The sequence below is a fragment of the Barbus barbus genome (assembly GCF_936440315.1).
Source record: "Barbus barbus genome assembly, chromosome: 43".
NCBI classification, from domain to species: Eukaryota; Metazoa; Chordata; class Actinopteri; order Cypriniformes; family Cyprinidae; genus Barbus; species Barbus barbus.
The window spans coordinates 23,169,686-23,188,021 of NC_136721.1; the positions used below are offsets into that span (position 1 = coordinate 23,169,686).

Here is an 18,336-nt window from a genome sequence, read left to right on the forward strand (position 1 = left end):
ATATCTATTTTAAACATGATTAAATATTTTTGTTACTTAAAAGATAATTTCAGCTAGTTGCCAGTGTAACATTTAGTTAAACTTATAGCCTACTAAAAAAACAAAGTCAAATTGAAATAAATTCAATAAACTGTATAGACATAAACTAGACTAAAAACTAATAAAGCTGAAATTGCAATGAAAATAGAAAATGTAAGATAAAAACTAATTCAAAATATGAGTTACTCACTCTAGTATTTGAAAAACAAACAAGCAAGGTTAATTTTTATGATATTTAAATGACATGATCCAACTTTTTAGTAATCAAATGTATGAATGAACACATTCTTTTTTTAATTCAGGATATTATTTTACTGAAAATATTTCAAAAATAGGGTAATCATATGCATTGTTAGGCTAATTTACAAGTTAGATTTTGAAAATGATGTACTTTCAAATGACATAAAATGACATAAATCAGCAAATGCCACTAATTTCAAATATTGGCCTATAAATTGGTCAGGTTGAGATAATGGATGTAAATGAAAGCATCAGAAGCTTAGACCTGCGAGGCTCTTCTGTTTGACAGCTGCTCAGTCTTATGTAAGTCCAGTGTGCTGAGTGTCCCAACGGGCTTGCTGTAGGTCTGGGTGACAGACAGAGGAGCAAAGGGGATTGAACTTGTTAGGAAGCCAAGAGTTACAGCAAATACACACAAACACAACATAAACATGCTTTAATCTGTACATTCACATTAGTTTCTGATGGCCTGCTTACATCATGCTCTCGCTTGTAGCCAGTGCTGCACTTTAAAACGGTTATGAAAGCACACACCCACTTTATTTCTGCTCCTGCCTTGAGGTTGGGTTATGAAAAGTGTCCACAGACGTATGCATTGTCCGTCCTCTCAGTGTTTGTGTGTGTTTCCATGAGCTGGATAGTAAAATAAAATAGACGCTGTAGTGTTGAGTGTAACCGCTGGATATTTGCACCTGCTTCGTGGATGAACGCTGACAGTTTTGTGGCTTTGTTGTGGTTGCAGTGTATTTGTCTTGCTGTTTTGCTTTTTTAAAATATATGTTTAAACTGTTGCAGTATTTCCAGACTGCCAGAGTCTCTGAACAGCGGCAACTTCAGCATGGACGACATGACAGGTACAAACACCCTCATGTCTCGTAATGTAATCTGTAAACAGAAAACACAAATGAGAAATTGGTGCTTTTTAACTGCTTTGCAGATTCTTTCAAGGATGTAGATCTGTGTACTTTAGCACATTTAGAACTTTAGCCTCTATTGAATCATCGAGACTGTTTATGTAAAAGAGCAAGATGAAAAGACCATTATTTTGTTCTTCCCTCCAGCCTTTTACCTTTAACTCTGTAATGAACACACAGTCTAACACACTTGTTGTATTTCTCTCTGATGTCTGTCCTTACGTATCAAACCACATGGTCTTAATCAGATTTTCATCAAAGCCTGAAAGGGTCAAATGAAAATAAGTGAGACAATGATCATTTCTGGAGTGAACAGAAGTGTGTTTGTTGTTCATTTGTTCATCTGTTGTCTTGTCGTCTGCAGCGCCTCTGTTTCTAGGGCAGAGGATGTCTCCAGCCAAAGCTCTGACCATGAAAGACTATGAGAACGTAAGTACAATAATATCAAAATGTTTGCTTTTGTTTGTTTTCTTATAATGAGAGAGAGAGAGTTTTTAGGCAGCCGTTTTAGGCAGCTGTGCATATGATGGCTAAATGCTGTCTTGGTAGGCAGCTCACTAGGTGTTGAAACATTCTGAAATGTGAAACATTATTTTAAACGAGTTTTTCTTTTCATAGCAGACAGTACAGTTTATGCAAAAACAAAGCAACACACATAGATTTCCTTGATTTCACTTTATATGCAGGGCTCGCAAAATCGCTAGCCCGACGTCCCGGGGCTATCTTAAATACAGGGCTCCCATGCAATGTTCCCTCTAAGCTGAGCACGCGAGACCGCGCTCTTCTTCCACCACGGGCGCACAGAAGAAATAATGTGCCTCGCGCACACAAAAATGAGTTGGGAAGCCATTTGATTGAATGCCGCCAGTAAAAGGGAAAGAATAGCAATGCTCGGGCAAACCGCTATAGAGCTGATGTCACGACAGAGTTAGAACCGGTGAATGCGGTTTACACGTTTCATAGAAAGAGAACGATGTGCACCAAAGTCGCTGAAGAAACTGAATACTTCAATGGTTGCAGTGCGCTCAACATGAGAGACAACGCAAACGCAATGACATGTGAAATAAAAAGTCCTCATGTATTAAAGAAGAGTGGCTTGATTAAGTGCTAATAGCGGAGGATGGGTAACAAAACTCTGAGACATACAGTCACACACAAGTGTATTGTACAAACTGTACTTCATGATGTTAAGACAGCTATACAAGAATTCATATGTTCACGTTTTTTTTATATATTTAACTTGCAGATCCCAGTTTGTATTGTATTCTATTCTATTCTATTCTATTCTATTCTATTCTATTCTATTCTATTCTATTCTATTCTATTCTATCAGTTTAAATAGTTTGTTTTGATAATATATTATGTTAGGGCTATATTATAAACCTGATAAATAATTGACCTTGTTTTTGAGTCTTTGACTTTGAGTCTCTTGTTCATCAAGGCTGTATTCATTTCAAAAATACAGAAAAAACAATGATATAGTGAAATATTATTGCAATTTCTAATATTGGTTTCCTATTTTAATACCTATACTTTAAAATAGCATTTATTCCTGTGATCAAAGCTGAATTTTCAGCATAATTACTCCAGTCTTCAGTGTCCCATGATCTTTCAGAAATCATTCTAATATGCTGATTTATTATGAGTGTTGAAACTGTTGTGCTGCTTAATATTTTTTTGGAACCTTTTGGAACCTTTTTTTCTTTGATTCTTTGATTAATAAAAAGTTTAAAAGAACAGCATTTATTCAAAATATAAATATTTCCTACAAATTTTCCTACAATTAGGAATTAGGGATGTGCAGGTCTAGTCGACTAAACTGCACAGCTCCTACTAGTCGACACTGACAACAATAGTCTGTAGACAGAGATGTTTCAAAGCAAGGTACAACTGCCCATCACTGTGGTATTTGTGGTTATTCCACACTCTCTCATTCTATTTGTATATCTTTCTTCCCTTCCCCCTCTTTCTGCCCCAGATGTTGAAGTGAAAAACGCGTGGAGTACAATGATGCACAGTTCACTGCCCTGCCAGTCTCTCTCTCTCTCTCACACACACACACACACACACACACACACTCTCATGCCAACCCTTATTACTGACCCACACACAGCCGCTCTGTTTCTTTTTTAGTTCTTGTCTCCTCCCTCCCCATCTCTCGTTCAGTTATATGGAGAACAGCTTCCCTTATGTTTATTCATGAATGAGTTTAAATATTGTAATAAGGAAGAATTGCATATTCAGAAACATTTCAGTATGAAGGAAAGTTAAGCCAAATTGTAGAAGGTTTTCTCCAGACCATGAATGAGTTGTTCAGTCTGGTTTTGTGAACTAGATCATTTGTAAGATCTGACTCAAAAGAATCACTTGCTCATGAATCTGAACTTTCATGAATGTCACAGGAAAACTACTATTTATTTGTGAATAAATTCCGATTTGTTCCTTAAAATATTCCATACATATTGCTTAAATAGAAGTTTCGGGGACATTTTCTTCTTGTTTGTATTGTCTGTGTGTAAATAAGGAGTATTTTGGGAATAATTTCTATGGTTCCCCTGCAGCAAATCACAGCCCTGAAGAAGGAAAACTTCAACCTGAAGCTCAGGATCTATTTTCTGGAAGAACGTGTGCAGCAGAAATGTGACGACTCCACCGAGGACATTTTCAAAACGGTGACTGACACACACAGTCACAAACAAACAAGTACACACGTGACATAGTTCATCCCTTCATATTAAAGCAAGCAGTTGTTTTGTGCTTGTTGATCTCAGTTTTTTATTATTGTAAATAACTTGTCTGTTTGTGTAGAACATTGAGCTGAAGGTGGAGGTGGAGTCAATGAAACGAGACCTGGCTGAGAAACAAGAACTGCTTGTGTCCGCATCGTAAGTCCTGCCCACTTGTTTACTTCCTATTTTTACTAATCATTGGTATGACATGATAGAGCATGAAGTGATAAATCCTGTGTCTTCCTTGTTCATCTTGATGATTGTTTGCTGAAACACTTGCTACATTTTCTCTCTTGATTTTTGTTTTTATCTGTTTCTGTTTGACAGTTTTAAAGTGTAGCTCCACCCATAGTCAAATTTGATTGGTCCAAAATTAAATTCCACAAAGCCATTAAACATCAGATTGTTCTGACTGACTGTGAATTCATTACCTAGTTTCAATTTTTTGCTTTAAGTGGGACAGAAAAATCACAATTAAAAAAAAATCTATTTTTTTCTTCAATTTCAGTCTATTTTACTGATAAGGCTTATAATATTGAAAACTAACTGGAGCTGGTTATTACTCATTTGTGCTTTCAGGTGAAATATTTAAAATTGAACACATGTAGAAGGCAATAGATATAAGACATGGATCTAAATGGTGTGAATGTAAATGATCTAAAGTTTATTTGTATAGCGCTTTTTATGATACAAATCGTTGCAAAGCAGCTCTACAGGAAATTAAGTTTCCACAATATATATATATATTGCAGAACCTTAATATATTTAACTTATGGCAAAATTTGGTAATTCTGTATGTTGTCTGAGCATTGGCATCCTCTGAGGTCCTCTGAGGGGTTGGCATCATCTCTTCTCAGGTGTTCGGTCATCTCAGATCATTTAAGGGTTGATTCCAGACTGAATCTTCTGTAATTCCTAGTTACAACGGGATGTTAATCCCATGACAGAAACAGTGAAACAAATAGAGACATAATTAGCGTAGCTGCTGTTCCATCTAAGCAAAAATGATTTGTTCAACCCAAGCTAAAGAATAATAATAATGTACATTTGATTAGATATAACTGCAGTACAAGATTATAAGATGCATTATGTGAATGCTTGGCTAAAGAGATGTGTCTTCAATCTAGATTTAAACAGAGAGAGTGTGTCTGAACACCGAACGTTATCAGGAAGGCTATTCCAGAGTTTGGGAGCCAAATGTGAAAAAGCTCTACCTCCTTTAGTGGACTTTGCTATCCTAGGTACTACCAAAAGTCCAGAGTTTTGCGACCTTAGGGAGCGGGTTGGATTGTAGCGTGTTAGAAGACGAGTTAGGTACGCAGGAGCTAAACCATTTAGGGCCTTATAGGCAAGTAATAATATTTTGTAAATGATACGGAACTGAATAGGTAGCCAGTGCAGAGACTGTAAAATTGGGGTAATATGATCATATTTTCTTGACCTGGTAAGAACTCTAGCCGCTGCATTTTGGACTATCTGTAGCTTGCTTATTGAAGATGCAGGACAACCAGCTAGCATTGCGTTACAATAGTCCAGTCTAGAGGTCATGAATGCATGAACTAGCTTTTCTGCATCAGAAACAGGTAGCATGTTTCGAAGCTTGGCAATGTTTCTAAGATGGAAGAATGCTGTTTTTGTAACATGGGAAATATGGTTTCCAAAGGACAAGTTGCTGTCTAATATAACACCCATATTTTTGACTTTAGAGGACGTAACAGTACATCCGTCTAGTTGCTAATTTTTAATCCAAGAGATTCTGTGTACTGTTTTTTTGGTCCAATAAGTAATATCTCTGTCTTATCTGAATTTAATAGGAGGAAATTATTGGTCATCCAATCTTTTACATTTTTTACACAATCTATTAGCTTAGATGGTTTAGAAGTTTCATCTGGTCTTGTTGAGATATATAGTTGAGTATCATCAGCATAACAATGAAAACTAATCCCGTATTTTCTAATAATATTACCAAGAGGCAACATGTATATTGAAAATAGCAGAGGACCTAGGACAGATCCTTGTGGTACTCCATACTTTACTGATGATAATTGAGATGACTCCCCATTTAAATGAACAAAGTGGTAGCGATCGGACAGGTAGGATCTAAACCATCTTAAAGCCTGCTCTTGAATACCAGTATAGTTTTGTAATCAATCTATGAGTATATCATGGTCTATAGTGTCGAACGCAGCACTAAGATCAAGTAATACTAGCAATGAGATGCAGCCTTGGTCTGAAGCAAGAAGTAAGTCATTTGTAATTTTAACAAGTGCAGTTTCTGTACTATGGTGAGGCCTGAAACCTAACTGAAATTCTTCATATAGAATTTTTTTTGCAAGAAGGAGCACAATTGAGCAGACACAACTTTTTCAAAAATTTTAGACATAAACGGAAGGTTTGAAATGGGTCTGTAATTTGCCAGTTCATTAGAATCTAGTTGTGGTTTCTTAATAAGAGGCTTAATAACCGCCAGCTTGAATGGTTTTGGGACGTGACCTAAAGATAACGATGAGTTAATAATATTGAGAAGCGGTTCTTCTGCTACAGGTAACAACTCTTTCAGTAGTTTAGTGGGTACAGGATCTAATAAACACGTTGTTGGTTTAGATGCACTGATAAGTTTATTTAGCTCTTCCTGTCCTATAGTTGTAAAGCACTGCAGTTTTTCTTTGGGTGCGATGAATGAAGCTGAAATACTAGACGCAGTAGAATCTACATTTGATATTGTATTTCTGATGTTATCTATATTTCTGATGTGTGTGTTTGTGTGTGTAGGAAAGCTTTAGAGAGTTTAGCGAGTCGAGGTGTTGATGATGGCAGAGAGAAAATGCAGAGAGAAATGGACTCACTCAGAGAAGCTTTCAGCACTCGGATTCAAGAACTCGAGGAGGTAAAACAAACCCTACAATGTTTATAACAAATGCTTGGGAATGTGTCCTCCATCTTTAGTCATTGCTTTCTCTTTTAAGTCTCTGCAAGCCGCCCAAGAGGAGCTGGAAAGCATGGCCACCATTGCTGAACAGGAGAAGCTGAAGAATCTTGGATTGGAGAAAGAGCTGCAAGCTGCCAAACAATCTGGACCCTCAGCTGATTCAGGCTCCACCCCCGAACGGGTCAGAGAGCTCCAGCAGGCCCTTCTGGAAAAGGAGAGGTGATTCAGAAAGAAATTCAATAACTGAAACATCAGTTTACGTTAAAAAAGTATAACTATTAACATATCCCTGATATGATTTCCAAAGGGCTATTGAGCAGCTGCAGGTGTCACTCAAGAATCAAGACGCCATGATTGGAGATCTTCGGCACAATGACCCAAAACAGCCAATGGTAGAGCAGGTGGCACAGCTAAAATCCCTTATTGGCCAAAAAGACAGTCAGCTACAGGTTAGTCTTTTAAGGCTTCTTTACACAGCTGAGTTATGGCTGCTCTGTGCCTGCTCAAAATTCCTAATGCCGCATAAAAGCAAGTTTAAATTATACCTGCTCTGACTCACTTCAGGCTCTAGTATAAAAGTATACAGTTGACATTGCTGTGTGAATGCATTTATTCCATCTCATTACACAGTCTGTCTAAAGACCCCTAATTTCCAGTTCAGAATTGCTTCTGTGCTACTTTTGCATTGTAAATTTGGCATTAGTTTTGGAAAACACAACAGCTTTCATACATCAAGGTTAATGCTATTTTTTAACGCACATGAGCAAATTACGAGTAATGTTTTGTTTATTTTACAGGCTCTTAGGGAAGAACTGGACCATGGGAGAGAAAATGCAGAAAGAGACAAAGAGGTAAGCAGATAGCTAGTCATATTGTGTTACCAGAATATTCCTCTTTGTGAGTACTTTTATAGAGTAAAATGTGCTTGTAAGCAAGCCAGCATGATGATATCGGCCTGCGTGATTCATTGGGCGGCAGTCAAAGGGGCGTGAAGCAATTGAAAGCTGATTCATCCATTCCAGCAGCATTCAAATTTCAGGGTTTTTCTTTGTGCACTCATAAGTATGATAGTTTAAATCTTTTCATAAATCTGATGAACCCCAAGTAATCCCTGTGCAATTATCAGTAAAAGTCCTATGTCGTAATTAAAAATGACAGGAAGGCCAAAGAGTGTTGAGAACCCTGTCGAAGGGCAATGTGCTAAATTGGATTAGCAGATTGACAGCAGTCTGTTACTGTGGTAAATGGAAATCAAACATCAAAAGTTTGGACAGTTTTGGACATTTGTTTGGGTTCAACTTTTGAAACTTTTGATGTTAGGATATTCTGGGTGTTCGACATGCAGTAGTTTATGAGGTTTGTAAGTGATTTTTAGTCATTGCTAGGTGGTTGTTTTTAAGTGTTCTGACCAGTGTCAAGAGTCCACTCTAAAATTTCTGATAATCTGTAGATATGGCTGAGGTCCCTCCTTCAGTGCTAATCTGTGAGCTTTTCAGGTGAACAAAGATGTGCAATCTAAGATATCATTCATGTCTATAGCAAAAACAGTGTGGCACTAGTTATGCATCAAAGATTAATACTTGGTGTTTGGGGGTTTGTTCAGATCATCAGAAGTATACTATTTCACGCATATGTACCATGCATAAATTTGACCTGCAACATCCTCAAGACACAGCAGGAGCATCAGTGGCCCAAATACAACTCTTCTCATCGGACGCCTGCTGAGCTGAGTGGATTACTGTGTGTGTGTGTATTAGCAGACGTTGCACACATCACCCAAAGGATTTCCTGTTTGTGGATTAAAGGGTTTAAATCTGCATGTGGGCAGAGCGTAGTCAGTTCAGATTCAGTGCAGAGCAAGATAGCATGCGTACAGATCAGAAAATTGTAGTGTCGGTCTGGTGAACATGCGTGACCCATGCCGTGTATGTGGCGTGTGTGTGCAGGGCGGTCAGTGTCGCTGGTTGTTCAGCGCATGTGGCCGTCTGAGGTTGGCGGTCATCCTTTCGCATGTGTTGGGCTTGGAGTTGCAACGAGACGGCCGCAGCGAGTTTCTCTGCGGAAAATGTGTGTTTTTACTTGAACGCATCGTACAGTGTGACGTCGCCATTGGACAGCTGCAGGAAACGCATGCTGCTCAGCTGCAGCGGATGCAGAACGAGAGAGATGGACTGAAAGCACAAATCACAAACAAATACAGACAACATAACCTGACCAAACTAGGTGGAAACGTACCTCTTAAACAGGAAGTTCAGACTGGAGCAAGCTTAAATACTCCAAAACAGCTGCAATGCATTCGGCGACCTCAATCAGTTCAACCAAAGCAGCAACAAACACGGATTGCCAGCATCCAGGACACCCTAGGAAGAAGTCAAGGGCTTGTTTCTGTGAATTCAGGTGGTGACGGCCAACAGGAGAAGTTTAAAGGTCGATTGAGGAGGTGTGTTAGTCTTGAGCCGCTTAGTAAAACAGATCATTCTCAACGTTCAAAATTACATTCTTTTTCACGTCTAAGTTCAAAAACCGCTGGCATGCCGGTAACCCGACCTCGCTCTCTTAGTCGAGACTATTTGGACGTTGTAAATAAGAAGAGCGCTTTGATTTCACGGTCAACTTCACTCCAATCGGTGGCCCTGGAGCAGTATGACCATGGCCTCATCAGTGCATCACCCCTCAGACAGACACGCCCACTGAGAGGCTCCACCCCCACAACCGTAGAAACGACCTCGCTGGTTTGTGATATACTGCAGCTCTTGAAGAGTGTGCAAGGAGTGCGGCCTGTCCCACGATGCAACCGTAGCAAGATTCCAGTATTAAAAAATCCAAGTTATTTACATGGAAACGCCCACAGTGGTGTGTCTTGGAAATTAAGGCTGGAGAGAAGTCTGAGAGAGTTGGAAGAGGATTTTAATGATGAATACACACCTGTTAAACAGAAGGTACACCGCTTGTACACAGATTTTTATGAGACTCTGCCTTCTCAAATTAGCATGTTAGGGCATTGCTTAACAGTTTTTAGCGGCAAATTAAATATGTTTTTGTTTGTTGCAGGTGTTTGTTGAAAGGCAGAATGAACTGAACAGATTGGAGCAGAAAACCAGACAGCTGACTGAAGAACTGAACACTACCAAGAGCAGCAACCAGACCCTCAAACACACACTAGAAGAAACAGAGAGAGAAAAGAAGGTAAATACTCTTCAGACAAACCCTCTCTGCATATAAGAAAACTATGCCATGGTTTTTATTGTTAACTTAAATTAAAGCCATAAAAAACATTTTCCTTACTTGAAATAATATAATGAAATCATATTTAACTCATATATAACATATTAAAAACTTGAATTATTTCAGCTAGTTTTGTTTTCATTTAGTTTAATTTTATGTACTAAAATAACAAAAACTAAAGCTGAAATAAAAATGAATAAACTAATAAAAAAGACAACCAAGGTACTAAAACCTTCAACCAAAATGAAAACAGAAAATTAGAAAATCTAAATAATACTAAAATAACAAAAATGACATTACCCTCTTTAACATTGCCAGTAATACTTTTAGAAATTGGTTTCATGCATACATGATTTCTAAGCAGAAAATTGTCATTCATCAAAGTATTGCGTTAAAGTCTCATTGGGTTCCTCTGTGTTTTAGGCTCTTTCTGATGAGCTGCAGGAGAGAGAGATCAAACTGGCTGCAGAGAAGAAGAACTCTCTGAAACGAGACAAAACCATCCAGGGGCTCAGTCTGGTTCTCAAAGAGAAGGAGAAAGAGGTATGATCCAGTCAAGCATTTTTCTGTCAATAAAAATACAGTGTTGAAGAACAAAACAAGTAGGGAAATTCAGAGGAAAATGAAACAAGTACATAAATAAAAATGACAATTTATATAAAAATGTTTCTATATGCCAGATTTTTTTACTTATTTTAATTGGAGATTTTATTGAACTAATGATAATAGAAACATAAATCTGAAGCAATATTTTTACGTTTGGGTTTAAATTGAAGCAATCTTTCTTTGTTAATGTGGTATTTACTTGACAATGGTTTTATAATGTATTTGAAAACAATCTCAAATGAATTGATTTTTCACTAAAAACTAGAATGCTTTTGACTACAAAAACTGCTAGAAAATGTGGTTTACCTGTATTTTTCCTTCTTTAATTCTGTCTCTTCAGATTGAGGATCTATCTGGTGATCTTGAGGAGAAAGATCAGGCTCTGGCAAAGGCTCGAGAGGCCCTTCATAAAGCCAAACTACAGAAATATCAGGTATGTGTGATTGTGCACTTTTCCGTGGTGAGTTCGAACAGATTGATAGCTGGAGCTACTTAGTTCCTCCTCATCACTAATATAATAGGTGGGTGAAGGAGTTGTGTAATGTGTGCATTGTGTTCTTTCGTGTGTTCCAGGGGGCTGAAGACCAGCAGTCTTTACTCCTGGAGCAGCAGGCTGAATTGTCGCGGCTCCAGGCGGAGGCTCACTCCTTGCTGCTGGAAGCCCAGAGGCTGCAGCGTGTGCTCGGCAGCAGAGATTCAGAACTGTCCCTTCTTCAGCAGGCCAAACTAGAACTAGAACATGAGCTGGAGGAACTACAGCAACAGAAGAAGAAGGGAGACAAGACCATTAACGTGAGTAACACAGACACACATGCTGAAACAAAAAAAAAAGCATTTGCGATAAACAGCAGTATTTAACTAAATACTTGCGTCATTACAAAGAAAAATTACATGTGACATAAATTAAAATGCTTAGATGAACCAAATGTTGAAATAATAATTTTTAATAATTTATTTATTTTGATTATTGTTTTATTTTTTACTTTTGTTTGTTTACTGTAGGATCTTCAGAACCAGTTGAAGAAGGTAAACGGTGCTCTTGCTGACAGAGAGAACTCTCTAGAACAGCAGCGTCTAGAACAGCAAGAACAAAACCGCGCTGCTGAACAAAAACTACAGAACACCATAGAACGACTCACAGCTAGCCTGAATCATAAGGACCAGCAGCTGCAGGTACACACACACACACACACACACACACAGCTTACACACAACACCTCTCTGCTCGCTTATTCATTCCTGTTTTTTTTTTTTTTCAGGACTATATGAACATGGTTAAAGATCTGGAGAAGAACAGAGCTCAAGAGGAGGGTGATCCCATTGTGGGTAAACTGAGAGCACGACTGAAGGAGAAAGAGGAAGCACTTGAGGTTTGTGGCTCATCCTTTGTATTTATATACGTCTTAAAGGTACCAGAAGCAACCTGCTTAATTTAGATAATGAGGTGTTAATGATTTGCCTTTCTCTGTTTGTGTTAGCAGAATGATGAAAACAGTTGTCAGTCCAGATATCATAAATATTAATCACTTGAGATTTTTTGTGTGCTTTATTGTCTGTGAGTAGAAAGCTTTGAATGAGAAGTTTGCAGCCGTGGAGGAGAAAGAAAATGAGATCCATTTTCTGCAGCTGAGCTTGAGAGAGAAAGAAAGAGACGTGGAGCGTCTTAACAACCTGCTCTCACACAACGAGGAGACTATCAATGTAAGAGTGTGTTTGTGTGATAGAGAGAGATTTTGCATTGGTAGATGTTTCTTAGTTGCCAATGTAGAATCAGATGCTAATGGTTTCTCTTTTTGTGTAGAGTTTTGATGCTCTCATAAAGGAAAGAGATCTTGAGCTGCAGCAGCTATTGAACTCGCTAAAGAATCTTCAGAGGTGTAAAGACGAGACTGAGCAGAACCTTCAGAGGGCTCTAAGAGAGAAAGATGCCATTATACAGCACTTACAGCAAGCACTGGACAACAAAACGAGAGACATGGAGGTACAACACGCACTCAAGTTTTTGGTGCAGACACGAGTCAGAATTTGGTTGGTGTGAAGGCATTTTTTTCCTCACTTTCCAGGAGATGGCCAATAGGGTTCTGAACCAATCAGAGTCTCAGGGTCGTGACCTCGCAGAGCAGATGAGTCAGAGGTTAAAGGTCACAGAGGCGATGCTGTCAGAGGCGGTGAAGGACAGAGAGAGGCTAGTGACCGAGAACCAAACTGCTGTAGAAAATCTGCTGGCCACAATCAACAGCAAAGACCAGCTTCTGAAGGTACTGAATACCAGTGTTATTTCACTATCATTGAGATACTATTCTAGTTTTGTTAAAAAATTTTTTATGAAATAAAATATATTATAAAAAAAAATATTTTATGAATATTTTTATTTTTATTTAATTGAATTCAATTTTGTATTTAATTTATTTGTGTATTTCCATTTTTACATCAATTTATTTATATATATATATATATATATATATATATATATATATGTATATATATATTATATTTATATTGTTAATTTTAAATTTCAAATAATGAGAGAGTTTATGGTTTTGATGCACTTGTACACTAATGCTTGATATGTGTACTTATGAGCATAGTTTCCAATGCCTCAGAAATGTCTGTTTTGTGTTTGTAGGAGAGTGCAGAGCGTCACGTACAGGCTCTGAAAGATCATGCAGCAGAACTGCAGGATCTTCGCAAGGAGTTGGCAGACACTCAGCTGCAGCTCAGAAACGCACAGAGACTGAACACTACAGCAGCACAGGATGGTCACCTAGAGACCGCTGAACTCCGTGCAATGTTGGCGGAAAAGGATGCCCTCATCAATGTGAGACTGACCTGTAATCTGTTGATCACAAAACTGTTTTCACACTTAAATCGATTGCTCGGTCTGGAGCTGGAATTGCTTTAGTGTGCAAAAACCTTCATAAGACAGTCATTTTGTGGTAATTAAATGGCAAGTAATGTTCTTCTGTTGGTTTTATAGAAGCTGCTAGACCGTGGACAGGAGAAAGATCGCATCTTGTTGGAACTGAAGACAAGTGAAGCTCTTCCTCCTCAAGTGCTGGAGCTCAGACAGACCATCGAGGTGCTGCAGGAGAAACTTGTGGAGAGAGAAGGTGAGAGTGTTTGTCCTGTAAAGGCTGATTTATACTCGACGGATCCGCAAGTTCACTTGGGTGCCCGCGCCAAATGTGACGTCATAGCGGTGTTGGTGGAAGTTTGCTTTGAGTGCGCGCAATGTCTTTTCTCGTGGCGGTGTGCACGACATTTTTTGTAACTTTCTGCGCAGCTCCGCTTCCAAAGATGCACGAGTTCTGGGCGATTCTAGCCAAACATGCACGTCTGTGCCGGCATTTGTGTGAAACCGAAGCTGATGTTAAGTTCAAATTCCACCAGGTGCAACTTTTAACGCTTTGAGGGAAAACAATGAAGAGTTTTTTTGTTTTTGTTTTTTTTGCATAGTTTGTCCAAGGCTTTTTAATTCAAGAACGTTTTATTTTTAATTGTATAAAAATAGAATTAGAATTAATGTAGACACTATTTGTACACTATTTGATTAAAGTTGTCTTGTTTAATGCGAAATAAACCCAAAAGCTTAAGATTATTTTAACCAGTTCATAAAGAAATTATTAATTAATCAACTCATTCATCAGGCGAGAAGTCTTGTACGGCAAATGACTTCTCACCGGTGAAAATTACTCCTCGTCGCCCCCTGTCATTTCAAAGAATATCTCAACGACGAACGCATCAAGTATAAAAGCCTCGTCCATTTGGGAAGGTGCGCGCGCAGTAGAGGCTGACATTTTTTCGGGAATCCCGCGGGTCACGGGAATCCCGCGGGAATCCCACGGGATGGGAAACAAAATCACTATTAATAACGTGATTGGGACGGGACTGGAAAAAATGTAAGCGGGAGTGGGCGGGACCGGGAATCGTAATAACACTATGATAACTATAACTATACAGAAATATACCTTTTAAATAAATAAACTAATTTTGAACTCAATACTAGTTGTCCTGTCTCTTTATGCTCTCCTCCTGTTTGCTTTGGTGTAGCCGGTTAAGTGAATGGCGTGCTCCACACACCCGTAACAGTTGGTGGCGATAGTGCCAACCACCAATAATGGTAGAGAAGAAGTAGGCTTCTTCACGCACTTTTTAGCCGCGAAAATCATAACCAAAATGGAGGCAGACGTGAAAGCTACACTGCAACGACTACTGTCTGAAAATAATAAGTCAGTTGTGCTCACGGATATTTCTGGGCGGTCTGAAATAACTAAAAATTTACGCGTTGAGAAAGATGGCATGAAAACGCCATACGCCAGCTGCAAAACTTGTAGACAAAAAAAAAAAAAAAAAAAAACAACACGGGAGTGGGAGGGAATGGGAGTCATTCTTCTGGGATTGGGACGGGACGGGATTTCCCCCAGTTTTTTTATGGGATTGGGATGGGACGGGATTTTTTTTGTGGGAGTGGGACGGGAGAGGTTTGAAAATTCACTCCCGTGTCACCCTCTAGCGCGCAGTCAGCAGAGGCTCACGAAGAGGAACCAGGCGAGAGTATAAATCCCGCTAAAGAATATAACAATTTTATAGTAATGGTGCACATATGGGCAGATAACGGTGATATTTCTTTAAAAACACAGGTATTGTCAGAAATATACCATGCCTCACTTAAATTATATGTAGACATAACATTTGTGTGTGTGTTTGTAGCTGAACTAAGCAGGCGAAACAGTGAGGAAACTCTGGATATAACAACAGTCAGTAAGAAATCAGTGGTGGTTTTGAAGAAAGAGCTCACACAGAAAACAGAAGCTCTGAACGCTGCTCTGAAGAGAGAGAACCAGCTCAAGGTCTTTAATTTGAGATCTTAATGGATTTATGTTTTTTTGTGTTTCAACATTTGAAGTTTATAAAATAGTTGTGTGTGTTTGTGACAGATTTGTCTAGCAGAGCTTCAGTCAACAGTTTCAGATCTAGAGACACGATTAGAGGGACAGACAGCCAATATCGAGTCCCTTACATCAACACTCAACACTAAAGAAGAAATCATTACTGTGAGTATAAATCATACTCGAATATACATATACATTCAAAATTTTGTGGTCAGTTAAAATCTTTTTTTCTTTTTTTATTTTTTAATTGAAAGTAATGCTTTTATTCAGCAAGGATGCATTAATTTGATCAAAAAAAGTGACAAAACATTAATCGGTAAAATATTAAACTTTCAAGGCACACCTAGCATGAGCTCTGAGGTTGGGTTACAGTATATGCTTCAGTCTGATTTTGTGGTTCTTTGCAGGAGCTGCACCAGCGTTTGTCTCAAAGATGGGATAGTCGACTTCCTCTGACCCGGGATCAAACGTCCCAGCTGGGTGAAAGTGAATGCAGCATTTCCTCCCTCCCTCAGAGAGAAAGAACCATCATTGGAGGAGATCGCCAACAACAGGTACATGTGAACACATGCATGCATTCTTTAAGCTGATACATGTTAGCGTCTCTAATGTTGAATGCCTTTCTTATTTTGTAGGATGTTGCATCTCTGTCTGATCTGTTGACTGAGCAGACAGAGTTAAACCGAGCTCTGAGAGCTGAGCAACATCTCTACTCTGACCTCATCAGAGCCGTCAAAGAGCGTGACAGGTGTGTGTGACACCTAAAAGGTCGTATCTGTTGTAATGTGATGTTAAACACTTGAGACCTATATTTTAATAATGCTTTGTTTTGTTTCAGTGTTGAGAGGCTGCAGGCACTGCAGCTGGAGCTCACAGCTGTATCACTCCTCAGACAGCAGCTGGAAAGTGGAGTCCAGATGAACACAGAGCTGAGAGATCAGCTACAGAAAGAGATCCAGAGAGCCAAACAGAGAGAAGGTGCAGTACAGACAGAGAGTGCAGAAAATCAATCAGATGCCATGCTCTAATCTCCTAAAATACCAAAAGAACCTTTTAGTTTGTTCAAGCCAGCAATGATGCAGGGCTAAAGCTAGTTCAAGGTCAGAGCTAATGGCTTAATATTTTTCCCATCGGGTTTTTGATTTTCTGGATGGCTCTTATTATATCAGCCCTGTATCTGGTGTAAAGCAGGGCACACAGTAACACACATCCAGCTTTTACATCATTATCATTGTTCATCCCCACATAACCATGCTTTTTTATTTATAAGAAAGCTTGCATTTATCTTTATTCTGACTTGCATGTATGTTTGTTCTGTTTTCTTTTGTGTTGTTCTGAAATTTTCTGTCATTCTTGTCCATCTTGTTCATCTCCTTTTTTTCTGTGTTTTCTGTTCTGTTCATTCATTCCTCTGTGGTTTTATTTATTTATTTATAGGTAAAATATTCTTTGTAATAAAGTGTTTTAAATTTCTGTGTGGCTCATCAGCACTAAAACACTAATAATACATTAATCTCATCCCACCCTGCCTTGTACACATATATGCCTTCACTTATTCAGCCTGTTTAATTCTTTCTGTGCATACCTATGACAACCTTTCCAATCCATTAATCTTCACAATGGTCACAAGATCCACATATATTCATCATTTTTTAAGTTCAGTGCTTGTATATGAATGCAGAAGAGATGGATCAGACAGTTTCCAAATACACTGACTGCTGAAAATTAAATGCATTCTGTCTGCGTTTCTGCTCCATTTACCCATAATCCTCTTGTGTCCATCTGCTTTGTGGGATTGTGGCTGTGGCAATGCCCTTTCCAGCCATCACAAGATAAAATAAAAACCTGCAATATTAGACAGTGCTATTTCAGTGCTATATATATATAGAGAGAAAGAGAGAGAGATTTTAAATTAGCTTAGTACTTCAACCTAAACATTTGTCAACATTTATAATTTTATAAAATATATATATTTTTTTTTAATAGTTATATTTTATTTTTTAATCTTTAATTGTTTTAGTTACTCTGGAGTAGAGCGGATCAAGAGAACCTTATTTATTTGATAATTGAACGATTTTATTCCCACTTCATAACTTTTGAATTTGATTCCAATTGAATGTGATTCTATTTGCCAATCATCTTTCTGTGCACACTCACAAAACAACAAATGCACCTGATTAACTTTCCTATTAACATTCCCATTAACTTCCTACCCATGTCTTGCTATGGCTCTCACTTTCACCACTCAGTTGTCTGTATGCTGTAAGTCTCAGCTGAAACTTACAATAAATATCTGCATAAAATAAATGTGACCCTGGACCACAAAACCAAGTCGTCTTAAGTCGCTGGGGTATATTTGTAGCAATAGCCAAAAATACATTGTATGGGTCAAAATGATCAATTTTTCTTTTATGCCAAAAATCATTAGGATATTAAGTAGAGATCATGTTCCATGAAGATATTTTGTAAATTTCATACCGTAAATATATCAAAACTTCATATTTAAAGGTGATTTTCTCAATTTTTATTTTTTTGCACCCTCAGATTCCAGATTTTTAAATAGTTGTATCTCGGCCAAATATTGCCCTATCAAATATTGTCCTAACAAACCACACATCAATGGAAAGCTTATTTATTCTGCTTTCAGATGATGTATAAATCTCAATTTTGAAAAATTGACACTTAAGACTGGTTTTGTGGTCCAGGGTCATAAATATGCATTGACATAGCATTTAGTGTGTATTCTATTCTATGGCACAAAT

The 18,336-nt window shown here is 38.2% G+C and overlaps 2 protein-coding genes across 9 annotated transcripts in view; both read left to right on the top strand.

The window, feature by feature from the left end:
- Positions 1 to 18,336, top strand: part of LOC306862721 (myomegalin-like) — a 58,714-nt gene that overhangs the window by 2,246 nt on the left and 38,132 nt on the right. For all 8 annotated transcript variants that reach the window (XM_079405647.1, XM_079405646.1, XM_079405650.1 and 5 more), the window contains exons 2-25: positions 1,075 to 1,133; positions 1,558 to 1,622; positions 3,755 to 3,865; positions 4,002 to 4,078; positions 6,695 to 6,809; positions 6,889 to 7,070; positions 7,159 to 7,300; positions 7,649 to 7,702; positions 9,903 to 10,037; positions 10,500 to 10,619; positions 11,023 to 11,115; positions 11,256 to 11,474; positions 11,685 to 11,855; positions 11,942 to 12,052; positions 12,246 to 12,383; positions 12,484 to 12,663; positions 12,746 to 12,940; positions 13,309 to 13,500; positions 13,660 to 13,792; positions 15,393 to 15,532; positions 15,620 to 15,736; positions 15,982 to 16,128; positions 16,210 to 16,322; positions 16,413 to 16,552. In XM_079405647.1, coding sequence (XP_079261773.1) covers positions 1,075 to 1,133; positions 1,558 to 1,622; positions 3,755 to 3,865; positions 4,002 to 4,078; positions 6,695 to 6,809; positions 6,889 to 7,070; positions 7,159 to 7,300; positions 7,649 to 7,702; positions 9,903 to 10,037; positions 10,500 to 10,619; positions 11,023 to 11,115; positions 11,256 to 11,474; positions 11,685 to 11,855; positions 11,942 to 12,052; positions 12,246 to 12,383; positions 12,484 to 12,663; positions 12,746 to 12,940; positions 13,309 to 13,500; positions 13,660 to 13,792; positions 15,393 to 15,532; positions 15,620 to 15,736; positions 15,982 to 16,128; positions 16,210 to 16,322; positions 16,413 to 16,552 — 3,149 coding nt within the window. The remainder of the gene's footprint in view (positions 1 to 1,074; positions 1,134 to 1,557; positions 1,623 to 3,754; positions 3,866 to 4,001; positions 4,079 to 6,694; positions 6,810 to 6,888; positions 7,071 to 7,158; positions 7,301 to 7,648; positions 7,703 to 9,902; positions 10,038 to 10,499; positions 10,620 to 11,022; positions 11,116 to 11,255; positions 11,475 to 11,684; positions 11,856 to 11,941; positions 12,053 to 12,245; positions 12,384 to 12,483; positions 12,664 to 12,745; positions 12,941 to 13,308; positions 13,501 to 13,659; positions 13,793 to 15,392; positions 15,533 to 15,619; positions 15,737 to 15,981; positions 16,129 to 16,209; positions 16,323 to 16,412; positions 16,553 to 18,336) is intronic.
- On the top strand, positions 8,759 to 9,870 carry LOC306862243 (uncharacterized protein; the record flags this gene model as incomplete). Its single annotated transcript, XM_079404989.1, has 2 exons — positions 8,759 to 9,790; positions 9,841 to 9,870. The coding sequence occupies 2 exons, from the start codon at positions 8,759 to 8,761 to the stop codon at positions 9,868 to 9,870; spliced, it is 1,062 nt and encodes a 353-aa protein (XP_079261115.1).